Source organism: Aphelocoma coerulescens, chromosome 6 (assembly GCF_041296385.1).
Source record: "Aphelocoma coerulescens isolate FSJ_1873_10779 chromosome 6, UR_Acoe_1.0, whole genome shotgun sequence".
NCBI classification, from domain to species: domain Eukaryota; kingdom Metazoa; phylum Chordata; class Aves; order Passeriformes; family Corvidae; genus Aphelocoma; species Aphelocoma coerulescens.
In genome coordinates this window covers 12,510,657-12,532,787 of record NC_091020.1, presented here as the reverse complement: position 1 = coordinate 12,532,787, position 22,131 = coordinate 12,510,657, and the positions used below count along the sequence as shown (strand labels likewise).

Genomic DNA, 22,131 nt, shown 5'->3' with positions numbered 1-22,131 from the left:
CCCGGGCGCAGGCCAGGCTGTGGAGCGATGCCGGGGTCACCGCGGTGCGGGTGACTCAGGGACACCCGCCCGTTTCGAGACGCCTCAGTGCCGAAACTCGCGGGCTGCTGTCGGTGAGTGACGGGCAGCCCGTGACTCCCGCTTCCCGCTGATCCCAATTAATTATCCCGCACCTATGATGACTGCGCCTTCTTCCCCGCCAAGGTGCTCTCCGGAGGCGTTGTGTGGAATGATGAAATTTTAGAAACTTCCCGTCTTTGTTGGTCCCTGGGGTAAGGGGCCGTGAGGAAATGTGCAAAAAACGCTAAAAACCCCACAAGCAAACAGACAAACGAGCCCTCGACAGCCCCTAACAATCGCTGTATAATGGTGGGTGGGGAGGGGGCAGCACTGATAGCAGCCGGGCCGCGCACATCCCGCTCCGAAAGGAGTACGGACTGCCCGTGGCACCCGCCGCCGGCTCCCCGCACTCAACCCGCTGGGCCCCGCCCGGGGCCCGCCTTCAGCCCGCTCCGCCCCGCCCGGGCCCCGCCTTCAGCCCGCGCGGCAGCCCCGGGGCGCCTCAGCCCGCGCCGGCCCGGCCGCCATCTCGCCCTGCGCTGCCGCCGCCGCCAGCGGGCGCTGCGGGCGCTGCGGCGGAGCCCTTAAAGCGCGCGGGGCCCCGGTCGCGTGTCCTTGCGTCTGCCGGCGTGTGCCCGTGAGTGCCACAGCGCCCGCCCTGCCCGCCCGCGGGATGCTGGCGCTGAGCGCCGCCCGCCGCTTGCTTCGCCCACCCGGCGACCTGCTGCCGCCGCTGGGACTTGCCTGCGTTCGGGCGGCCGGTGCCCGCAGCTGCAGCGGGGCTGGCGCCGGCTCGCCGAACCCCGTGGTGTACTTGGACGTGGGCGCCGACAGCCAGCCGCTGGGACGCATCGTGCTGGAGGTAGGGGCGCGGGGGCTGCGGGCAGCTCGCCCGGTGTGGGGCCCAGGGGACGGTGCCCGCGGACCTGAGGGCGGCCTGGCCCCGGGCATGGCGGCCGGGGAGTGGGCAAGGTCAGGGCGGACGGGTGGGCAGCGTCGGCTCCAGGGGCCATGGCGAGGGCACACACACTCCGGTGCGGGCGGGAGAGCGGCCCGGGGAATGGCGGGGCTCGCCCGCCTGCTGGAGCCGCTGTCCGGCCGCCCTCGGGGCTCCTCTCCCGGGGCGAGAGGGCGCTGGTACGGCCCCTTCAGGCGGGGCGGGCAGGGCTCGGACCGGGGCTGGAGCGGGGGAGTGCCCGCCTGTGCCTGTGGCCGGTGCCTAAGGCCATCCAGCGGGACGGCCGGGGGGAGGGCAGGGTCCTGCTGTGGTTGGGAGCCTCGAAGGAAGGTCACTTGCGTAGTGTGTAAGCAGAAATACTGAAGGAGAATAAATTTACTGCTGTCGTGTACCGCTGCCTTGAGGCGAGCGAGCGAGGTCCCGGCGGCACTGGGGTCCCTCACCTTCCCGCCGGCGGCTGCTGCTCTTGGGGCAGCCGGCCCGTGGAGCCGCGCCTCCAGCTTCATCCAGTGTTTTGCTGGGCGCTCGTTGTGTGATTGTTGGGTGTCAGTTTCCTGAGGCGCCGCCTCCTCCTCGAGCCTCCCGCTCCCCGTGCGGCGAAGGGCACCTCGCTGCTCGGACGGGCAGCACGCTCAAGAGCCGGGTACCAGCTGGCTCCATCCTTTAAAATCACGTCTCTGAAATGCTTGGCCGTGTAAAGAAGGCCTGAACAGGAAAACTTCTGTAATCTCCACCCTTTAAAAAAAAGGCGCTGTGAGCACCGCGTACCACGTTGTGTACATGTGTCCTTAGGGCCGGCATGTGCCTCATATAGATGCGTTGTGTATGGGAAAGAGTGAGGTGAGGGCTATGCTCCAGAACCACGCACTGGAGAGGAAATGAAGCTCTTAGGAATGCTGCCTGCTGAGAGAAGTCAGTGTGGCCTTCTGCCTCCAGCACCCACTTTGGGTCTGTATTTGTAGAATTTGTTTTTTTAAATGTAGTTCATAAGAGTTCTTTCTAAAAGAGGTTCCTTTGATACTAGAGCCCAGTATATTTTTATTCATTGAAAGTGTCAGCATATTAAATCAATTGGACTCTTCCAGCCCTTGTGCTCTCAGGAGGTAGCATTTCAGGAAGTCATAGGTAAAAGTATTACTGTGCAAGTTCCTTATTCATTAATGAAAAATCTGAATGATGATATTAAAAAAAATAGTATAAATGTTGCTGTATTTCTTGTGGTAGCATTTAATTTCTATGCTACGTTTTTTTAGTGTGCCCAGTTTACAGAAAATCTGAATGCATTGCAGCATTGCCTTGAATCTTTGGCTAAGCTGTGGTGATGTTCAGGTGCAAGTTATAGCCATCTGAGGAGAGTAGCCTAGGGAAGGGACATTAAATTCTTGCTGCAGCCGTGCTGTTTCTAGGTGTCTGCTCCTGGCCGCTGTCAGGATGTCCAGCTAGGTAAAACTTCGGTCTGGCTGGTATGGCCGCTTTTGTGGCCCTTTTAAGATTAGTAAAAGGATGCACATTAATCAAAATCAGACGTTTTCATTGGTTGCAAATGTGTGTGTAACATCACAGTTGATGCTGATATACAATTTCTGTTCTCCTTTTTCCTTTGCCTTTTTTGTTGTTTTCAACAGCTCGTTCTGTGCAGGGGGCAAGGGAAGACTGGTCTCTCTAGTTGAATCCAAACTCACTTTGATCCTTGTGGTCCATAGTGAAGATTCTTCTTGGTTACTGCTCAATTTATGTGTTGATCAATGAAATCATTAGACACTGCTCAAGCCACTCTTTGTTAACTGGCTAAAAGTAGCATTGAGGGGATGTTTTTAATTGTGGGCCAAATGCTTGGAAAGTTTTGAGGTATTCTTGGAATTTTGGATGGTTTGTGATTTCAGATAACTTACCACTTTGGGAGGAGGGTTCAGTTGTACCAGTTTCCCATGTAAATGTTTTTCTATGTATGTATGAAAATGCTGACTTATGAATTTGTTGGTTTATTTTTCTTTAACAGCTGAAAGCTGACGTGGTCCCAAAGACAGCAGGTAAGGCAGCATCTTCAGAATTTTGTACATAAATATTTAAGTTTGATTGTGATTTGCAGAAATAAGAATGTTTTTTACCCTTTACAACTACTTTTTCATGTTCCATTCCCTTTTTGTTATATGGAGAAATATGACAGGAAGTGCTAGTGAGGAGATGGAATTTGTTATTTTTCCAAATAACAAATTTTCATTTTGCAATTTGCATTAGTTTCATTTTTCAATTTGCACCAAGATAGTACAGTTCATATATGGGGTTAACAGTGGTGAATAAATACGTTTAAAACCACACTAGCTACCATTAAAATGAAACCCCTGAGCAAATGGGGAAGGACAAATCAAAGGGGCAGTCTTTAATCTTAAGAGTTTCCAAGAGCATATGGGGTTTTATTTTACTGGTCACTGGCTGATTAGTGCATTCATTTTAGAAAGTTCTTGTGGTTTGTCTTTTGTTTCCTTCCTCCTCTGCGTATTTAGTGGTTCTGAAAAAAACTTGTACTTTTTAGTTCCTAGTAGACAAATATCCTTAAAAAAAAAGACATCATCCTCACAAGTGCTATAAACTACAGAGGCAAAAAAGTCAGAAAATGAAACCTGTGACTGCAGGCAAAGGTGGGGGAAGTTGGGGGAGTGTGGAAGTAACTAATAGATTCATAATACTTTAAAGATACAATAATGTTTTTGAAGTATATAATCTTGCAACATGGTTAATCTAGTTGTGTTTGATTGTATTGCCATATATGATACGGAATATAATACTTTATGCTTTGTTTCCACAGAAAACTTTAGAGCTCTTTGTACTGGTGAAAAAGGATTTGGGTATAAAGGATCCACTTTTCACAGAGTGATTCCTTCATTTATGTGCCAGGTAATGGGGTTTTTTTTAATTTTATTATTAAATTTATTTTTATATTATTTACATGTTTTTAAAAACAGACTAGTAGTAACATTTGAAATGGCTCCACTCTAACCTTTGATAAGAACACAACAAAGTGACAGCATGACTTGCATTTCTGATCCTTTTGCAATGGCTGTTGCTTAGCTCATCTTTTGTACAAATAAACATAAGTTGTGTGTAGGTGGTCAAAACAAGCCTGGCTGAAGGCTTTCTGCTGTAGTACAGCAGTGTACTTTAGTGTGGGACATAGCTGACAAAATGACACTTGCTTGGGAGAAGCAGTTGTGGGTAGAATGACAATCAGCTTACTGTTCTAAGTGAGCTAAGCAAACAACGTGTCCATTCCTTATTCCTAGTAGAATAATCTGCTCACAATAGACAATGTGTTTTAATTTTTTTTTTTAATGTTTCCCTAATATGGGGGGGGACGAGGAAACCAAAAGGGTTGGTTGGGGTTGATTTTTGGGATGATGCACCTGAGATGGATTTTGTTTTGGTGTAAAGAATGAATCTTTTGAAATTCTGGGTAAGAAGCCATGCATATTAACGTGTTTTTTTCTTAAACAGCAGCAATTAAAATAACAACAACAAACCTTTTTGAAAGCCTCTTTTTCTGCTGTGCTTGGCAGATGAGCAGGATGCAGCTGCTGTAGTGCACTGGATTCCTGGTGGTCCTCTCTTACCTTAAAAAAGGCTTCATTTAAACAGCATTGCATTGTTGAACAGCTTTGTTAAAAAATCTGAAAAAATTTTAAGAAAGTTTGAAGGTTATAAGTAAGCATGCTTTATTTATTAACGATTACTCTGATGGTCCCCCATCCTCAATTACTGTTTTAAGCAAAAACCACATCTGTTGGAGCAAGAGGCCCTAGTTGTATGACCTGTGTCTAAGAAGGAAAAGAGGACAGGTGTGCTGTAAAGGACCTATTTTCGTTCCTTTTAAATGCAAGCTAAGGTTTTGTGATACTGACTGAGGGATAGAGTTTAGAAGTCTTTTCTGGGATCAGAAATACATAAATATAAAAAAATAGAAATCCTACTTTGAATGCTGTCATGAATTTGTGACATTCTGTGTAAGTTTGTTCTCCTTGCCCTCCCTGCTTTGTCCCCTCAAATGGACTGGAAAGCAGGATACTAGATGGTTGACTTTGTGGTATGGTGAGATAATGAATTGATGTTTAGGAATTACTCAGAGGTCATTCTTGAAGTGGAAGTACTGTCATAAGTTTCAGCAATTTTCAAGTGAGAGAAAACACTAGTGGCTTCTGCACTTGCTGGATGGAGTGATTCAGGCTGTTGGTATGGCCTAATTGAAGGCCATCATATCCGGGACTTCGCAATTCCACGTCTCCACATGGCATGCAGCATGTGGAGCATAGTTCTGGGGCTGTGTAGGAGTAGCTGTGACACCACCTGTAGCAGATTACTCAGGGTGAAGAGGGGAAGCTGAAGGTCACATGCACATAGGAAGGTCATACTGCATGTGACCTTCACACCTGTTGGGTATGAGTTCTCTCCGGCTCGGGTGGTGTCACTCCTGCAGAGGAGATGGCAGGTGGCTGGAAGCAGTGGTTAGGAGCCAGCTTCACGAGTCACCGTGGCTGCATTTTTTGTTTGAACCATTTTTTTGTGTTTAGCCTGAGACAGGTGGTCACAGCTCTTCTGGCAGGCAGCATGTAATCACCTAACATAAGCTTAACATAGCTCTGGTGTAACAAACAACAAAACCTAGAACTAGCAAAGGGTGTTAATGGAGATCCTGACAATGTTTATACCTGTTGGAAGAAAGGAGGGGGAAAAAAAGACTTGAGGGGTCTTGCCTATGGTAATGAACTTAGGTGATTTCGTTTTGAGGCCTTTGAGGTGTTTCTTAAAATGACTGCTGTTTGTTGTATCACATTTGGGAGAAAGGCTGGTAACACAGAGAGGTGGTTGTTGGAGTTATGGATGACAGAGTATCAGCAATATCTGGAGCAGAAATTTACTTTTAGCCTGACTGTACCTTCATCTAGTTACATGGTTTTAAATTTTGAGTGGCCATGCTATCCTTAACCTGAAGAAAATTTGTTGATGTTGTCACTTTTAAATTAGGGCAAGTGTGTATATTTGCAATAGCATCACTTCTGGTATGAAATAGTCCATGTGTGCTAGTAGAGTTAATGCCCATTTCTGTTTCAGGGTGGTGACTTTACAAATCATAATGGAACCGGTGGAAAATCCATTTATGGCAGTAGATTTCCAGATGAAAATTTCATACTTAAGCATGTAGGACCTGGTAAATAAACATGTTCTTTTAACCTTCTGATGACTGTAACCTATAATGAAGCATTGTTTATGAAGATGTGTTTTAAAAAAAAATACGTTTTTTTAGGTTTGCGGGTCTCTTGGTAATGACGGAAGTATCAAAGAAATTTAACAATGTGTTGTCCCTGGCATGTGCTTATTTGTGTGGACTCCTTTACAAATATATGTCAGCCTGTAAGGGCTTAAAAATTCTCCAAAGGTGAAATTACTGCTTTTATTTTCCTCTTTTGTAAGTCACAGACTTCAATTTTTACTTAGATGATTACTGCAGAAGTAAAATAAAGTGATCTGGGATTTCTTATATACTAGGTAACACAGGTATGTCCTTTTAAGCTCAGATTAAAGCCAGAAAAAGCAAAGGCCAAGCCATACAGAAGAATATTGGAATGAATTCTATAGTCTCTCTGTTTTTGCATTGTTACTTCCTCATTCCAGGAGACTGCTGCTGTTGAGCCACAGGAGAGGTTAGCTGGTGTTAATTGTGTTCAGGGTGTGTACAGTTAATTAGATAACTAACACTGTTGCTGTGGAACCAATGGAGGCTGGGCAGGAGGGAATAGTCACAGGCAAGAAGTTGCCATTAGAAATTATTTGGAGGTACTGTGAGATCATCACATCTTCTGTCTGTTGATCTTCAGTCTAAATGCAGAGAAAAATCGTCTTCTTTGCATACTTGTTACACCAATCTAACAAGCAGCTGCTGCTTTTCCAGGTGTTCTTTCAATGGCCAATGCAGGACCCAACACAAACGGATCCCAGTTCTTCATTTGCACTGCAAAAACTGACTGGTAGGTTCTCAGCCCTGCAGATTAACTTCATCAATTGATGCCTGAATCTGACAGGTTTGGGGTTTTCTTAGGGTTTTTTGTGTTGCTTATGGGTTGATAGGGGTTTTTTTGGTTGGTTGGTTGTTTCTTTGTTTTGATGTTATTTCCAAATTACTTGATTCCAATGGAAAATAAATTGGTTTTGCTACTTGAGGAAGGGCTGTAACAGCAAAGCTGCTATCCCTCGGAATGTTTTTAAGGTCCAGGGCTAGAAGTATTTCATGTCACTTGAAGAGCAATTGTGCCTTTGCCGTAGAGTTGGTCAGCAGGTGAGAGCTATGAAGATCTGCTAACACTGTCTTAATGCTGTTTTAAGTAAAACTGCCTTTGTGTATTTGTTTTACAGGCTAGATGGAAAGCATGTTGTTTTTGGGCACGTAAAGGAAGGAATGGATGTTGTGAAAAAAATCGAGAGCTTTGGTTCCAAGAGTGGAAAGCCCTCCAAAAAGATTGTCATTACTGACTGCGGCCAGCTGTCCTAACCTTTTGCCTTACCCTTCTTGACAACTTTGATGCTGTGAAAAATGAATCATAAAAATACCCAAACATTTCTTATCCCACGAGTAGCACCTATGGAACCATTTTTTTAATTTAACTTGGTCCAGCTTTTATACTTTTATTGAATAGTATTATTAAAACCATAAAATAACAGCTGAAGCATGTTGTAACTGCACTACCACAGTAGTCACACTGGTTTGGTAGAGTCCCCTTGTATTTTGCAAGAAATGCTAAGGTCACCAGGGTGTATCTGACTGCAGTGTTGATACTGTCCTTAGTATTTGGATGTTTCAGGGGTTAGAATGGGTGCTGGAGTTGACAGCACGGGTTGTGCAGTTGGGGGTTAGGTATAAATTGAGAAATGCTGTGTTTCCTTTGGTGTTAGTAAATGCTTGTTTTGTTGTTTGTCTCATCACTGTGAAGCAGTACTACTGACCAGTGCTCTCAAGGCTGTCTGCAACAACACTGGCATTTTCTTCGTGTCTCAGGTTAAAGTCTATCCAATAGATTTAATGAGCAACTGGGTTTTTTAAAAATTAGTTCTGGTTTAATCTTTTTTTCTGATACATCTTTTTTCTTTGTCAGACTGCTTTATAAAAATGTACCTTACCTGCTTCAGTGGAGCAATTTGACTTTTGGGTTAAGTAAATTGCTTTAGGTTGAGTTAGGCTACCACTGAAGCTCTGCCTGGCAATAAGACCCCAGCTCAATCGAGCCAAAGCATCTCAGGACTTTTTTATTACGGAACTGTGAACCTGAAGTGTGCTTCTGCTCTGGGATCTGGTTCTGTGAGGAATACAGCTCAGTTCTCAATATATGGCCTATTTTTGCACTTTGAGAATATAATCAGTATAGTGAGCTTGCTTGAGTGAGAAATACATTTGATTGCCTTTTTGTCATGTTGATCCTGTGAAGTCAGCCCACCTTGGGTATTAGATTATGATTTCTTCTTATGCATCATCATTATAAGTCAGAATTGGTCACCACAGAATCACATAGCCTAACCAGCACAGCAAAACTCTTATTGTTGGGGTTTATGCATGAGAAGGAAAGAATTCAGGTGATCAGCTGAAGACATTTCATTTGTATGAAGCAGTATGTATGTTCTATGTGGCATGCTTGAGCAGCAACAAATGTTGAAACCTCACACCATCGCCTTTGGAATCACTAAGGCTGTAAAGTATCGATGATTGTAGGAAAAAGCACATGATTGTTTTGTACAATAATCTTGTTACTGAAGAGAAAAAATATGATGGCTTTCTTCAAATGTGAATTTATTTTCATTACAGGATGATAATATGTGGGTTTAAAACTATTTTGTACTGGATTTTTTTGCGCTGAGGGCTGCACTCGTGTGCAAGGTAATAATATTTGGGATGTAATTTTGCAGAAAATGGAATTGAAAAGCTTTTTGTTCTTTCCACTGTAGCTGTTTCATCTTTGTACTTTTTAAATATTAAACTTTGTTGGTTTGGCTTATTTCAGTTGGATACAATAATGATTTTTTGTGCATTCTCTTAATTTGTATATGAAAATTAATTAAATACACTTACACCCGAAAAAAAAAATAGTCTGTTCCTTTTTTGAAAACAGGAATATGAGAAGCTGAAATGTCTTGGACATACCTGGGCTGCTCTTTGCTGTCGACTTTGTGGTGGGGCTGATCTGCTGGTATTGAGAAGCCCTGCTGTCATTCAGGTACAGCCAGGAAGGGAGGGGGTGATCATGCATTGCTTTGTGTCTCACTACTGAGCTAAAGTATCTGTCCTACCTGGTCACAGCATTCAGTGTCCCCCTCCATCCCTGTCAGTCCCTGTCCGGGCTGGTCATAGCACTCGGTGTCCCGCTCAGTCCCTGTCCGGCCCGGTCCTGCCCAGTGACAGCGCTCGGTGTCCCACTCGGTCCCTGTCTGTCCCTGTCCAGCCCGGTGACAGCGCTCGGTATCCCGCTTGGTCCCTGTCCCCAGGTGACAGCGCTCGGTGTCCCGCTCGGTCCCTGTCTGTCCCTGTCCAGCCCGGTGACAGCGCTCGGTGTCCCGCTCGGTCCCTGTCCGGCCCGGTGACAGCGCTCGGTGTCCCGCTCGGTCCCGGTCCGGCCCGGTGACAGCGCTCGGTGTCCCGCTCGGTCCCTGTCTGTCCCTGTCCGGTCCGGTGACAGCGCTCGGTGTCCCGCTTGGTCCCTGTCCCCAGGTGACAGCGCTCGGTGTCCCGCTCGGTCCCTGTCTGTCCCTGTCCAGCCCGGTGACAGCGCTCGGTGTCCCGCTTGGTCCCTGTCCCCAGGTGACAGCGCTCGGTGTCCCGCTCGGTCCCTGTCTGTCCCTGTCCAGCCCGGTGACAGCGCTCGGTGTCCCGCTCGGTCCCGGTCCGGCCCGGTGACAGCGCTCGGTGTCCCGCTCGGTCCCGGTCCGGCCCGGTGACAGCGCTCGGTGACAGCGCTCGGTGACAGCGCTCGGTGTCCGGGCCCCGCTGCCCGCCAGGTGGCGCCACGCGCCCGCGGCAGTGTCCGGCCCGCGCCGCCCCTCAGCGCCGGCCCGAGGGCCGCGGGTTCGGGCGCGGGGTCAGCGGCCGAGTGCCTGCAGCCTCCGTGCGCTGCTCGGGGTGCGCTGAGCTGCCTTCCCGCCCCCCCGAGGCCCCCAACGCTGCCGCTGTGTGTCTTGCACCCCTCTGTCCCTGAGGGGCTGCTGCGGCTCCTGCGGGATGAGAAGACAAATCAGTAAAGTAGTGCCTTTCTCAACCGCAGCTGTACATCGCCATGAGCAGTGGCGTACTGAGGTGTGATGGAAGATGTTAAAGCTGAATATATCGCCCAGAACAGTTTTTTTGGAAACTAGTGTTTAGAAAGCCTGCATAACTCTAATAGGTGACGGAAGAAAAAAGGTCCTTACTGTGGAGCTGTGGCTCTGAGAAAAGCTGAGGGATGGCAGGTGTGCTACTGCCATTTTCCACCTGGATGTTTAGAATAAAAGTTTGTACACTGGCAGAGAGGTTGGCACATCCCGACTGCCTCTGGAATGAGGCTGGGGCACTCCAGGAAAAGAGCCTGCTGAGAGCTTCACGTGGCTACCACTGATGTGCTTCCAGATGCAACACAAGTAAGAAAGCACACCCTTAGGTAAAGTGCAAGTAAATATACACAGAAAAAATGAGTTTATATTTCAAAGTTGTTTCAACAAACTCACAAATGTTTTTGTTTAGTCTCATGTTTTAATTATTTGTTCCAGACTTTCTGCTTACATAAATTGCTTTCTTTGGTGCTAGACTGAGGCTATGTCTCTTTGTTTATAAAGTTAAAATGCTTTGAAGTCAAGACATTTGAGGTACAAAGTGTTGTTCTCTTTTGTAATGCTGTATACTCTGCTGGTAGTAATATATCAACAATCAGAACCTCAAAGAAGTGAATTACTGAGAGTACAAATCATTTTACGTGACATTTCAAGGCCAATCTGTATGTCCTGCAGCTAGCTGAGAAATTGTAGTTGGACAGGCACACTCTACCCATTTTAAGTAACCAGGCTAAAAATACAGTGACCTTCAAGCAAAAAACTTTCAGATCTTGAACTGCAAATTTCTTAAATTGGGTCTGACTGTTTTAAGACATTGTATGGACCAGCTGATCACAGGTGAATTTTTGCCCTGGATTTTCACAGCCCAAAACATCAATTTGTTGCACTATTGAACTGAAAACTGAACCTTGGCAAAAATTATCCTGAGCCTTGGCATTCCTTCTCCAGTACCAGCTCTGATTTTTCCAGTACAGCTCTGGATATGCCTTTTCCTTGCTCTCCTGCCTCCATGTGGTCCCTACATCTGCCATGGGGCTCTGCAGCCACGCAGAGCCTGCATCCTATGCTAGCCATGGGTAAGCTGCCAGACGTGGGAGAGAAAGGAGCCGCAGCATCAGGAAGGTGTGTTTTAAGAGCTCTGGGGTGCAGAGCACCTTCACTGTGAGTTGTAAATGGTGGAAGAGGAAGGGACTTGGAGGTAGCTGTGAGTTAGGAGACCTCCCCGTGGCAGGAGAGGGAGCTGGTTCTGTTGCAGGGGACCTGAATGAGGACAAGCTTGTTTGACTGCAGGTGCCATGTCTAAATGAGAAAGATTTGAGGGGCCTTGCTGCAGAAGGTTGTCAGTACCTGTTGCTTGCTCTGTCCGTGGTGAAGATGTCCTGCAGCATAGCTGGAAATAAAATCGCTGGTGGTTTTGACTTGAGTTCAGTGCAATCATATCAGAGGATAATGCTGACTCCAAAGCATTTGTTATTTATTAGCTGGCTAAGTGAAAGAACCCCTAAAATTCAGTCATTGTTGGGAATAATAGAGCTTAAGAAGAATGGAAGATGACTTGGTCAGCAGCACACCTGATCATCTCTCAGGAATTCAGCAAAACATTCAGGTCCCAAAGGCCCCAGGAAAGAGCAGTATAAATGAGCAGGTGACCAAACTTCAGGCTCTAAAACTACTGCTCCAGTCTACCTCTCCCCCCTGAGGGGGCAATTCTTCATTTGGATTGGTAGCACTCATGCACTTTGCTTGGTGTTAGCCTGTGTTCACTATGGATATATAGATTTTTGGGGTTAAAACCCAGGTTGTGTGTAAATGTCAGGTCCCTTCCAGCAGCCCTTGCTGTGAGTGCTTTGGTGTGTGTGTTTCAGCAGAGCACCTGCAGGGCTCTGAGAGGGCTTCTCCAGGTGTCCTTCCCCATCCTCCCCTAACACAGCCACTGCACCTGTGAGTGAGCAGGTGTAGGGTGAGGGGACAGGCACAGTGACCTCCCTGTGCTGCTGCTCCTTGGGGCATCTCCATACAGAGGCTGGGCAGGGCTGGGACCCACCCCAGCACATGCTGGAGAGAAACCCTCCTTCACCAGGTGGGAGAGAGCAATGGCTTCATGGCTCCCTTCATTTCTTATTTATTAGGAAGCCACATTTCTTTTCACAACCATATCCTGGCCCAGAGGTCTGAGGGGTTGTCTTGGGGTGACTTTATGATGTGTATCCCATATCGCTGCCCTATGCCCAGGAATTAGTTTTGTGCCTTTCTATGCCTTTAAACTGATCCTGAGAGGGGGGAGGAAAAACTGAACAAAACTTCTTCAAAGCGGTTTGCAGCTTGTTCGAGGTCACACAGAGATAGAGATGGCTCTCTGCGTTCAGCTGGGGCAGGAGAGCGAGAGCAGAGTGATGCACCGGGCTTGCTTTCTTCCCAGGCAGCTTTTGGCCAGTTTTTCACTCCCTTTCCTGTGGAGAGTTGAAATTTTGTTTTCCTGGGACTTCGTTCTTTTCCCCTTTTCTCTGCTGGACGGTTTCAACATCAGAATACATTGGGAGGACTTTCCACCGAGGCCTTGGCCCTGGAGGTAGGCCCACCACCCTGTCCCGGCTCCAAGAAGGGGGAGAGAGAGACTACGGCAGGACTCTGAAATTTTTCCAGGTTTTCTCTCTACAGTGAGAGGCTTCATTATTTAGCATTAGTATCCTTTTCCTGTGTATTTGTTAAATAAATAGTTTTATCTCTCTCCTTCGAGGAAAATTCATTTTTTCCCTGAACCTGGTGGGGGAGGGCTGGTTGTAACCTGCCTTTTATCAGAGGACATATTTCTAAATTTGGCCAAACCGGCACAGGGGTGCAGGGGTGGACCAGAGGTATTGTGTCACTCCATCCTTCCCCAACAGGTCACTATTTTTAACCATCCTTGAGAAACATTGGTGTGAATTTTCATTCCTTTTTACCAGCCAGGACAAAAACCACTTAACTAGGCAAAATAACTGACTGTGTCTTTAAGTTGGGATCAAGGGGAAGTTAAAAATGTGCAGATACAGAGGTTTGGAGGGGGTGAGGGGAAATTTTGTCACCGTTCTCATTTTCACTCACCTCCTACTTAAAATTCATCCAGGAAGGTAGGCAGGAGAACACAACAGCTGCTAAAATTACTAGGTGGGAATCATTTTTAGCAAGCGCAAGTGTCTTGTGGTTTTCCTGCTCACGCTCTCCCCCTCCACTCCTACCTCATCCCCAGCTGGCTGCACTTTCCTCCCGAGAGGCTTTCGTGTCGCTGGTGTCTCTCTAACAGGGGCCAGCCCAAGGCAATCTGTCAGCGATGTGTGGCAGCTGCCACGCCGGCCCCCGCCGGGACCGGCCGAGGAGGAGCCCTGGCCTCGGCTCCGCGGCCCCGGGGGGACTCGCTGCTCCGACCCCAACACTGGCACAGCTGACACGAGACCCTTGGAGATGCAGAGGAGTGCGAGGAGGAGGCAGCAGCTGCTAGTGTTTAGGTTTTGCCAGAGCAATAAATTTTGCATTAGTACTAAACAGTGCACGCTCCAAATGATGCAGTGTCTTAGGGTTTTTCTTCCCTGCCAAAAGTCAGTGTTTGGTTAGAATTTTATTTTTTTGGAAGCAGTGTTGCTATTAACTTGATGGTTGCCAAGGCCAAACAAAGTGCGAAGTGTCCTTTGAGAAAGCTGCGTGATTCCGTACATTAAAAGCTGGGGGATGCCAACACGCAGTCTCAGCCTCGCAGCCTCTCACATGCTTTGCTGATGTTGCCAGGATCCTATAAACGCTTTTCTGCTTTTTTTAAAAGAACATTTCCTTGCCTAAACTGCAGAAGCTCAAGCTTTGCATTCTTTGGTCTGATTCTTGCTTGGTAGGGGATTGCACAGCTCATGGGAGGAGTGTGCAGCGGCACCAAGGAGGGCTGGCTGGACAGGGTGGAAGGGTCATAGCTCGAGCCAGCACAGAGCTACACCCAAGCGCTGGCTGCAGCCCGGGTCCCCCACCCCGAGCGCACCATGACGCTACAGAGCTGTTAACCCGCTAACCCTGGGCCCCCTGACTCACTGCTGGATGCAAACAATAGGCAGGCCCTGAGCAGTGGGGAAACAATGCCGATTGCTGCCCCGGTGGGTGTCAGCAGCGTTGGTTACCGGGGGCTGACAAGAGAGGTCTCTGAGATTACTCTTGGGTCTTTGGCAGCACCTCGGATTGAGAGCTGGGGCCAATTTTGCAGGGCACAGTGTGCGTACTCCAGGTCAAGCAGTTCCTGGCTGAAAGCCTCCTGAAAAAATATCCCTTGGCTTGGATGCCTCCCTCCTTGCTCTTGCCACCACCCTCTCTCCTCTGTGTACAGCCGGTGATGTCAAGCAACACAGTAAGGAAGCTGCAGAGAGAACCCTGCCTTGACTCCTACTGTCAGGCCACACAGATCAGTCCCCTGAGACACCTACTCCCTCCACCCCGAAGCAGAAACCTGGAGAAAGCTGCAATTTAGTTCACTGCTAGAACATGTGGTCATGACTGTGGCTCCCCTGGGTCAGTGGGTTGCAGGCAGAGTTTTGTCATGCCCTGTGAGGATGAAGTGTGCTCAGATCTGGTCTCTGAAAGTGTGGCTGTCCTCCGGAGCAGCAGTGTACTCACAGCCTCGAGGCTCTGAATCCAGGGCTGCAGGCTGTCGGCCCTGCAGGTGTTGCTCCCCAGGGGTGATGTGAGATGCAGGTTGTGGCCTTGCTGCCTGGCCTTCCCCAGCCGTGGGGCCAGGCAGCGTGGTGTGGTCAGGGGGATGTTATGGTGGCAATGGTGTCGCTGCTGCAGGTTGTCACAGGGAATGGTGAACACAATGTGCTGCTTCTTGTGCTTTCCTGACTTGGGCATTTGGATGCCTGAAGATGCACTCCCCCTGATATCCAGCTGGACTTGCCCTGCACTGAAGTAACTCTCCCAGTCTGCAGCAAGAGCACACCATTCCTTTGAGTGCCTGAAATCATATCTAAGTACCATCTTCTTTCCAGTCAACCAACCAGTGAAAGGCACACGTTGCTGAGAAACTGAACTGCTGGCATGCACAATGTTCGCTGACCATCACCGGTTTGTGCCCCTCATGCAGTAGCTGCGCCCCCAGTGGGGGAGGCCGGGGAGCTCAGGGTCTCTGCCTTTGGCCTCTGCTGTTCCCACCTGCCTCTGCAGGGAGTCTCCTGGCATGGTTGCAGCTCCCGGGCTCTTGTCACTGACACATCTTTGGAGGGTGGAGGTGGACACAGCTGCCCTGGCTCCGAGCTGTGCTCCCACATCCCTTTGGGTTGCAGGTTTGCTCCCCTCTGCAGGAGGGTGGCCTGTCTGTCTGAAAGCATCAATCCCAAATCACTGCAGCTAAAAAAGGTGCAAGAATTTAATGTGTGGGGGAAAAAACATCCACTCTCTGTTAAATGCTTTCCTTTGACTGCAGAGTGAGCAGGATCACACAGAGTTTGAGGACTCACCGCACGAGACACCAAATGGGAGATCACCAGTGGATTGGCTATCTCTGGGGTGGCTGCTGTTACAAACTACTTGTTGGGACTCACTGTGTCATGTTGGGTCAAAGCAGGGCAGTTCATTTTTCTAGTGCTTTTATTCATTGTGTTTCTTTGGCTGTTGTTTTGAAATTCATTGAAAAAGTGGTTTAATGTGCCTGGAGTTTGGAAAATAGTATTCATGTGCACAGATGCAGGAGTGCATAAAAAAGGAAAACTAGATATTTCCTTTAGTAGTAAGGATGACTTCATTTCTGGGGTGAACTGGAGGATCGTGTGATGGTTAGCTACAAAAAGCATAGAAACTGGAGTGGAACAGTGGGCAAGATAATTACATCTTGCTCTTCTCCACCTTTTCAGCACCATTCCCTTCATGACAAAATGAAAGGAAATGGGCTTTTTTCTTCACAATAATACGAAATAATTTTCCAGAAACCATCCTGGCCCAGATCGCCTTAAGCAGAGTTATAAAACTGCATCTGGTTCAGCGTACAATTCACAAGAGAGGACGGCCAAACTGTACCCTGACAGCTGGCTGACATACCCTTCCTGTGGGGTCCTGCTGCATGCAAACCCAAAGCCGTGGCTGGCCCCTATTTGTACAACCCTCTTCCTGGCCATGCTCAGAAATGTGGCTTTTGCAGTTTGTAGCTAATGCTCTTCTCTGCTGTTATGATCTGACTCCTGACAAAGGTGGAGGAGGTAGAGGGAGGCAGGGGCTGGTTACCTTTGTGGGTGGACAGCACAGCAGCATTTCCCAGATGTTGATAATGTTTTTACTCCTATTCAATTACTTGCCTCATTTAATGAAGTTTATGTCATCTCCTTCCATTGTTGTTTCAGAGGGTGTCTGAGGAGCAGGGTGGTGGGAGGCACCTCCATCCACCAGCAGCTCAGGAGGGAATGTTCTTTGCTGCCAGTGTCACGCCTGAGGTGTGACAGCAGCATCCTTCATTGTAGGGGAAAAATAACATTTTCCCTCCACTTTCTGTTTCATTGCTTTCTAAACACAAAACACAGGTGAAAGAGCAAGGGTGTCAGATTGAAGAGAAACAAAACTGCAGTAACATACACCAGAGTGCCAGGTGGGGCAGTGAAACAAACTTGGAAACTGAGGGTTCAATATGGATGCAGTACATTAGAATATAGAAGAAAATATTTTATATCCGTAGGAGAAGAGTTGACACATTATTTAAGAAAAATAAAATAGAGATAAGCCAAATATGAATGTACTTCGGGAGCCACAAAAATTTAAAAAACAGAGCAATGATATGTTAGCTGGGAGATCAACTGTGTATCTGAGCCTGAAGCTGCAGAGGTGATATGAACAGAGCACACAGCTACCTGCAACACTGCAGGGCTCTAAAGCTTCTCATCCCCACGTCCCCATTCCTCCTGCCAGCGCAGGCTCACAGGTATCTTCACACTGCCTGAGCCTGAGCTATCCTGCTTGCCTGCAGCAAAGGGCCCTGCAGACCTGGGTGTAAGCCTTTCCCTTTCTCCTGCCCACTGGAGCTGGGGAGAAGGCACAGAAATGAGGATCTTCCAGCATGGTTGGGGAGCTGGGCTGGTGGTTCACATCCAGCTGACAGTCCTCTGCAGTGGTGAGGGTGTGTCAGCATTGCCTCCTGAGCTTTTAAATGTAACTTGAAGCTTACAGCATGAGGGTTCTGCCTTGCTTTCAGTGGGATTTTGCAGCCATTGTTACACCACCTAGGAGACCTCAGTTCCTTCTTTTCCTCCTTTTGGGGCATTTGGAGTATGGCCCATTCCACCTTTCCAGAGGCTGCTTCTGTTCCTCAGGAATGAAGCTGACAGTTTTTCAATGGCTACTTACAGCCTGCAGATAACACAGGTTTGTTCCTTGTTTTTCTTTGAGAGCAGGGCCCCTCAAAGAGCAGGCTGAACTCTGTATCAAGGAGTCAAAGGGTTAAAATAATATTGCCCAAGTGTGTCGTTGCTGACTAAGGTCTTGGGCTTAACAAAACCCCAAACTGTTCCTGTTCCACTGATGTAATTCGTTATCCTGAATTTTCCCCTATTTTATTATTTCAGTATTCCTCTGTCAAAGTCACAGCTTCAACATGTATTCTTCTGTTGTTCTCTCAAAACCTGGCAGAAATATGAGTTGGATGATAAACCAGTTCTGATCTTGTCTGTATTTGACATCATTCACCTGGTGAGCCAGTTTCCTGCTGATCAGAGTGCTGAGGTGAATTCTGTCCCCTCTCCAGGTGTCTCTAGCTCATTCCCTCCTGTCTAGTCATGTAAGTGGGATGTGCTGGGAAATGGCAGTGGTCCCAAAGTGGGAAAAGTTACTTGAAAAATAACTTTGTGTGTGGTGAAGTACTGGACCAGGCTGTCCTGAGAAGATGTGGATGCCCCATCCTTGAAGATGTTCAAGGCAAAACTGGATGGGGCCCTAAGCAACCTGGTCTAGTGAAAGGTGTCCCCTTGGCCAAGGGGTTGGAACTAGATGGTCTTTAAGGTCCCTTCCAACCCAAACCATTCTGATGCTATGATTCCCTGACTTATGGCCATGTGGTGTGATCCTTAAGCTGATATAGACTTTCAGTAAGCAGTGAAATTTTTATCCAGTTCCAATCCAGTGTAGCTTACTAGGACAAGGCTCTCTCCTCCTGGTGAAGCATTTAATTTTCAGCCAGTTATTTCTTGGCTTTTTTTGAGTAGTCTTACAGCTGGGTCATCCTAGTGTTAGGGTCCCAGTGCTGAGGTGGATTCATTGATACCAACAGACCCTCGACATAAATGAGGACAGAGAGTATTTTACATGTATTATGTACTACCTGGCACAGAGCAATGGAAAACTGGAAAAACAAAACCACAGGCTACAGAGCAGAATGAGTAAAAACAAAAAAATAACTAGGTCCTTTATTTTAGGAAACTCTCCAACAACCTCTAGTATGCATTACTGAGATATCAACTTTCTGCCTTACAGAAAGAACTATAAAATGTTATATCTTAGCCCTGCACACTTTAAAGTTCCTTGTCCTTTATTGCAGCCACTGGTTTATTAAAACTGGAAATGGACCTAGACTAAACTTCTGCCCAACTATGTCTGAATGGCTGCATCCAAGCCTTGCATCTTTTGAAAACTGGTTTCTAATGTTTAAAACAAACCCAAGTCCAATACAACAAAGCAAACAGCTTCTCATTTCTCCTCCCTTAACTTCCTCCCTGAACAAAAATCCTTGCATCTGGACATACAAAGCCATTAGGTTCATGGGGTAACTCCTTGCCCACTACTGTTAAAGGCAAAATGCCCAGTGCGGTTAGCAGTGTCTCAGGATTAAAACTCAGTGCCACCTGAAACTCTTCCCAAGCATATATGATCAATATTGAGTTTGAAAGTATATATGTATTTTTTTTAGGTCCACTGATGTGATTTGTTCTGTTTGTAAGACTAACTGGCAGTAAAAGGTATTCATTTCCTACCACTTTTTTCCAAATTGTCCTTCTCTTGTCCTTGTAGTTTATGGTCTCTATTAAGGAATGTTGTCCTCTGGATTATTTTTATTGGCTTTGCTTTTTAATAATCAGTATTCATGCTTAAAACAGCAGTTTTTCTGGTAACAAAATTCATAGATGAAAAAACACAAAGCAGCCCTTCTTTCCCTTGGACAGATTTGAAATGTGATTACTTTTATAAGTTATAAATACAGGCCTAGTAGTTGATGTTTAGTGGGAAACTCTCCCAGTGTCTTTCAGAGCCCTGTTTTTCAGTCTCCTCTGATAAGAAAACTGCTGACTCTGCATTTTGGGGAGCTGTTTCTTGTGCTCTGTGTTCCTGGGGTAGCTGCCAGGGGTTAGCCAAGCTCCAGACTGCAATGTGGCCAAACCAGGAGCTGCCTGCGCTGCTGGGCTGCCTTCTCATGGTAACACCACACTGGTGGCTGCTGGGTTCTGCCCATGAGCTGCTGGATCAGGCAAGCTTTGGGCCATTGGGTTGTTGTCCCCTGGATTCTGCTCTTGGTGGCACCTCCAAGAGCAGAATGGTCTGGGAGGGGGTATGTGACAGCCTTTCCTGCACGTAGGTGCAGCTCATATCCTCACCATTAGGTCATCCAGGACAGAAGTTAATGATGGCTGCTTTTTATGTGTATGGCTCTTGCAGAGTTTGAGCAGAGGTAAGGCAGCTCCACACTGTTACATATTGTCATTTTTTCCCATGGTAAGATGCTGGGATAAGTGTCAGGCTTAGAGGACGCAGCCCCTGGGTGAGCAGGGACTGGCCAGCTCTTCCTGCAGATACCTGGCTGCTGGCTCTGTCTCCAGGCTGGCTACTGAGGCAGGGGTGGTTTGAAGAGAGATAGGAATCTTTAGTGATAAATGAATGGGGGAGAAAGGATTCTCTAGCGATAAATAGGTGGGATAGATATCTCTACTGGTGAATGAGTGGCTTCAACTAAAAGCAGCCACTGACAGATATGACTGAATTACTGCATGAGTTTTGTAAAGCAAAGGGAAGGGTTTGAAGTGATTGAAATGGCATCTTTAAACCTTGATTTGCAATACCAGTGTTTTTTCTTGACCTCATTTTGTGAGATCCTTTTGTACCAAAGACCAAAGAGCATTCATGGACCCAAAGGTATCCTGAAGGGTTTGTAATTTGGCAAAGGTGCCTCTAAATGACCTGGCAGAAGTACTTGCTTTTGAGCAGAATGTGCTGGTCTGTTATTGGGGTTCCCTGCCAGCCTGTGCTAGGTATTTTTTTTTTCCTTCTCCGTAGTCTGTGCCAGCAGAGGAGCAGCCCAGGAGACTTCAGTGGGGAACTAAAGTAACCCTTGTCAGATAAAAAAAGAACTGTAAAAGCACTCTGGTACTAGCGAGTGAGGGCCCAGTAAAAGAGATGATGATCCAACTCAGAGCCTGCTTCAGTAACTGAAAAGAAATAATAAGAAACCTAGTATTTAAAATGGAATTAATTTTCACTTTGGATTGTGGTCAGATTGGAATCAAGTTTAATTCCTTCAAGCTATGCTTCCCCTCAAACACCATTAGTCTTTAGCAGCTTTCCTAGGGGAAGCCAGTTCATTTGTCTCAGAGCCCATCACACTGCTGGGCTTTGTCTCAGCAGAGAGGGAAGGCTGGGCTGTAACTGCAGTCTCTCCTAATGAACTCATACTTGTCACACATCCAGGACTAGATGGGCTAGTCTGCCCCTCACACCCACCCAAAACATAGCTGTGCCCCAGGGAAATGACCTCCACCCTGAGCCCCTCCAGGCCTGGGTGATGCTGAGGTATGCACAGGCAGATGTATCCCTGCCCTGGGACTGCCAGGACCTACAGGGGTTGTGTAGTCAGAGGCATTTTACCAGGTTTGGGACATTTAACCAATTCCCAGTCAATTCTTTTCATCAATGCCAATACAAAATCACTGCTGACAAAACTTACGGACAGAATGATGATAAACAGGTAATGATGATGGCAGGAAAATCCGGGACAATAATGAGAGTGACTTGATGCTTTTTATACAGCCAGCTGCAAAGCTGTACTTCTGCAAGCATGGAGGCAGCATGTATACCGTGAGCATTGCATCCTAAAACCTGCTTGTCCAAAGGAGTTAAGGGCTGCTGTGGAGTCAAAACCTAGCACAAGGTTCCATTATGTTGCTGTGGCAAAAGGGCCACTGCAATTCCTGGGAACAGGAAGCAGAAAGAGGGGAAGTTTAAACAGAGACACAAACAAAGGTATGCTCTTTTTGGTTCAGGGACTGCTTTCAAAACATGTTGAAAAATTAGGCAAGTGACAGAAGAGAGCAGCAGAAATTATTTGGAGTGAAAGAAAATTACTTAGGGACTTTTTTGCTTAAAGGAAAATAAAATGAGAGGGAGGGAAAGAAATATCTAAGAGTGACACTATATAGGTGGAATGTGGGAAAAAATTACCAGGTAATTAATTTACTGTATGAAAGCACAAAAAGACACACCTGGAATTTGAGGTGTGCAAATTAATACAGGAAATGAGAATAAGTACCTCTCTTTGAAGATGCACTGGAAGAGTTATTAGGCTATACAACGTAAGAGTCCCTGGCTGGGATATAATGACTTGTAGCATATGGGCTGTCACAATAGATGCTTTAATGCTCCACTTTGGCCTCTGACTGCATTTAAACCCCCTCTCTCCTGATGTGAATCTTGGCTTCCCAGCACTCCTTATCAGGAGTCTTTCTACTCTTGTTCTCAGTCTGTTCTTGGAGTAGTTTCTCTCTCTCTCTCTCTTTCTCTCCCTCTTTCTCTCCACTTGTGCTCTT

General features: G+C 47.0%; 1 protein-coding gene across 1 annotated transcript; it reads left to right on the top strand.

Moving 5' to 3' along the window:
* The first annotated feature begins 590 nt into the window (after window positions 1–590).
* Window positions 591–9,051, top strand: PPIF (peptidylprolyl isomerase F). Its single transcript, XM_069019266.1, has 6 exons — window positions 591–922; window positions 3,018–3,048; window positions 3,825–3,913; window positions 6,122–6,218; window positions 6,960–7,035; window positions 7,421–9,051. Exons 1-6 carry the CDS (start codon window positions 734–736, stop codon window positions 7,554–7,556), a joined length of 618 nt encoding a protein of 205 aa, XP_068875367.1. The 5' UTR covers window positions 591–733; the 3' UTR covers window positions 7,557–9,051.
* The last annotated feature ends 13,080 nt before the right edge of the window (window positions 9,052–22,131 follow it).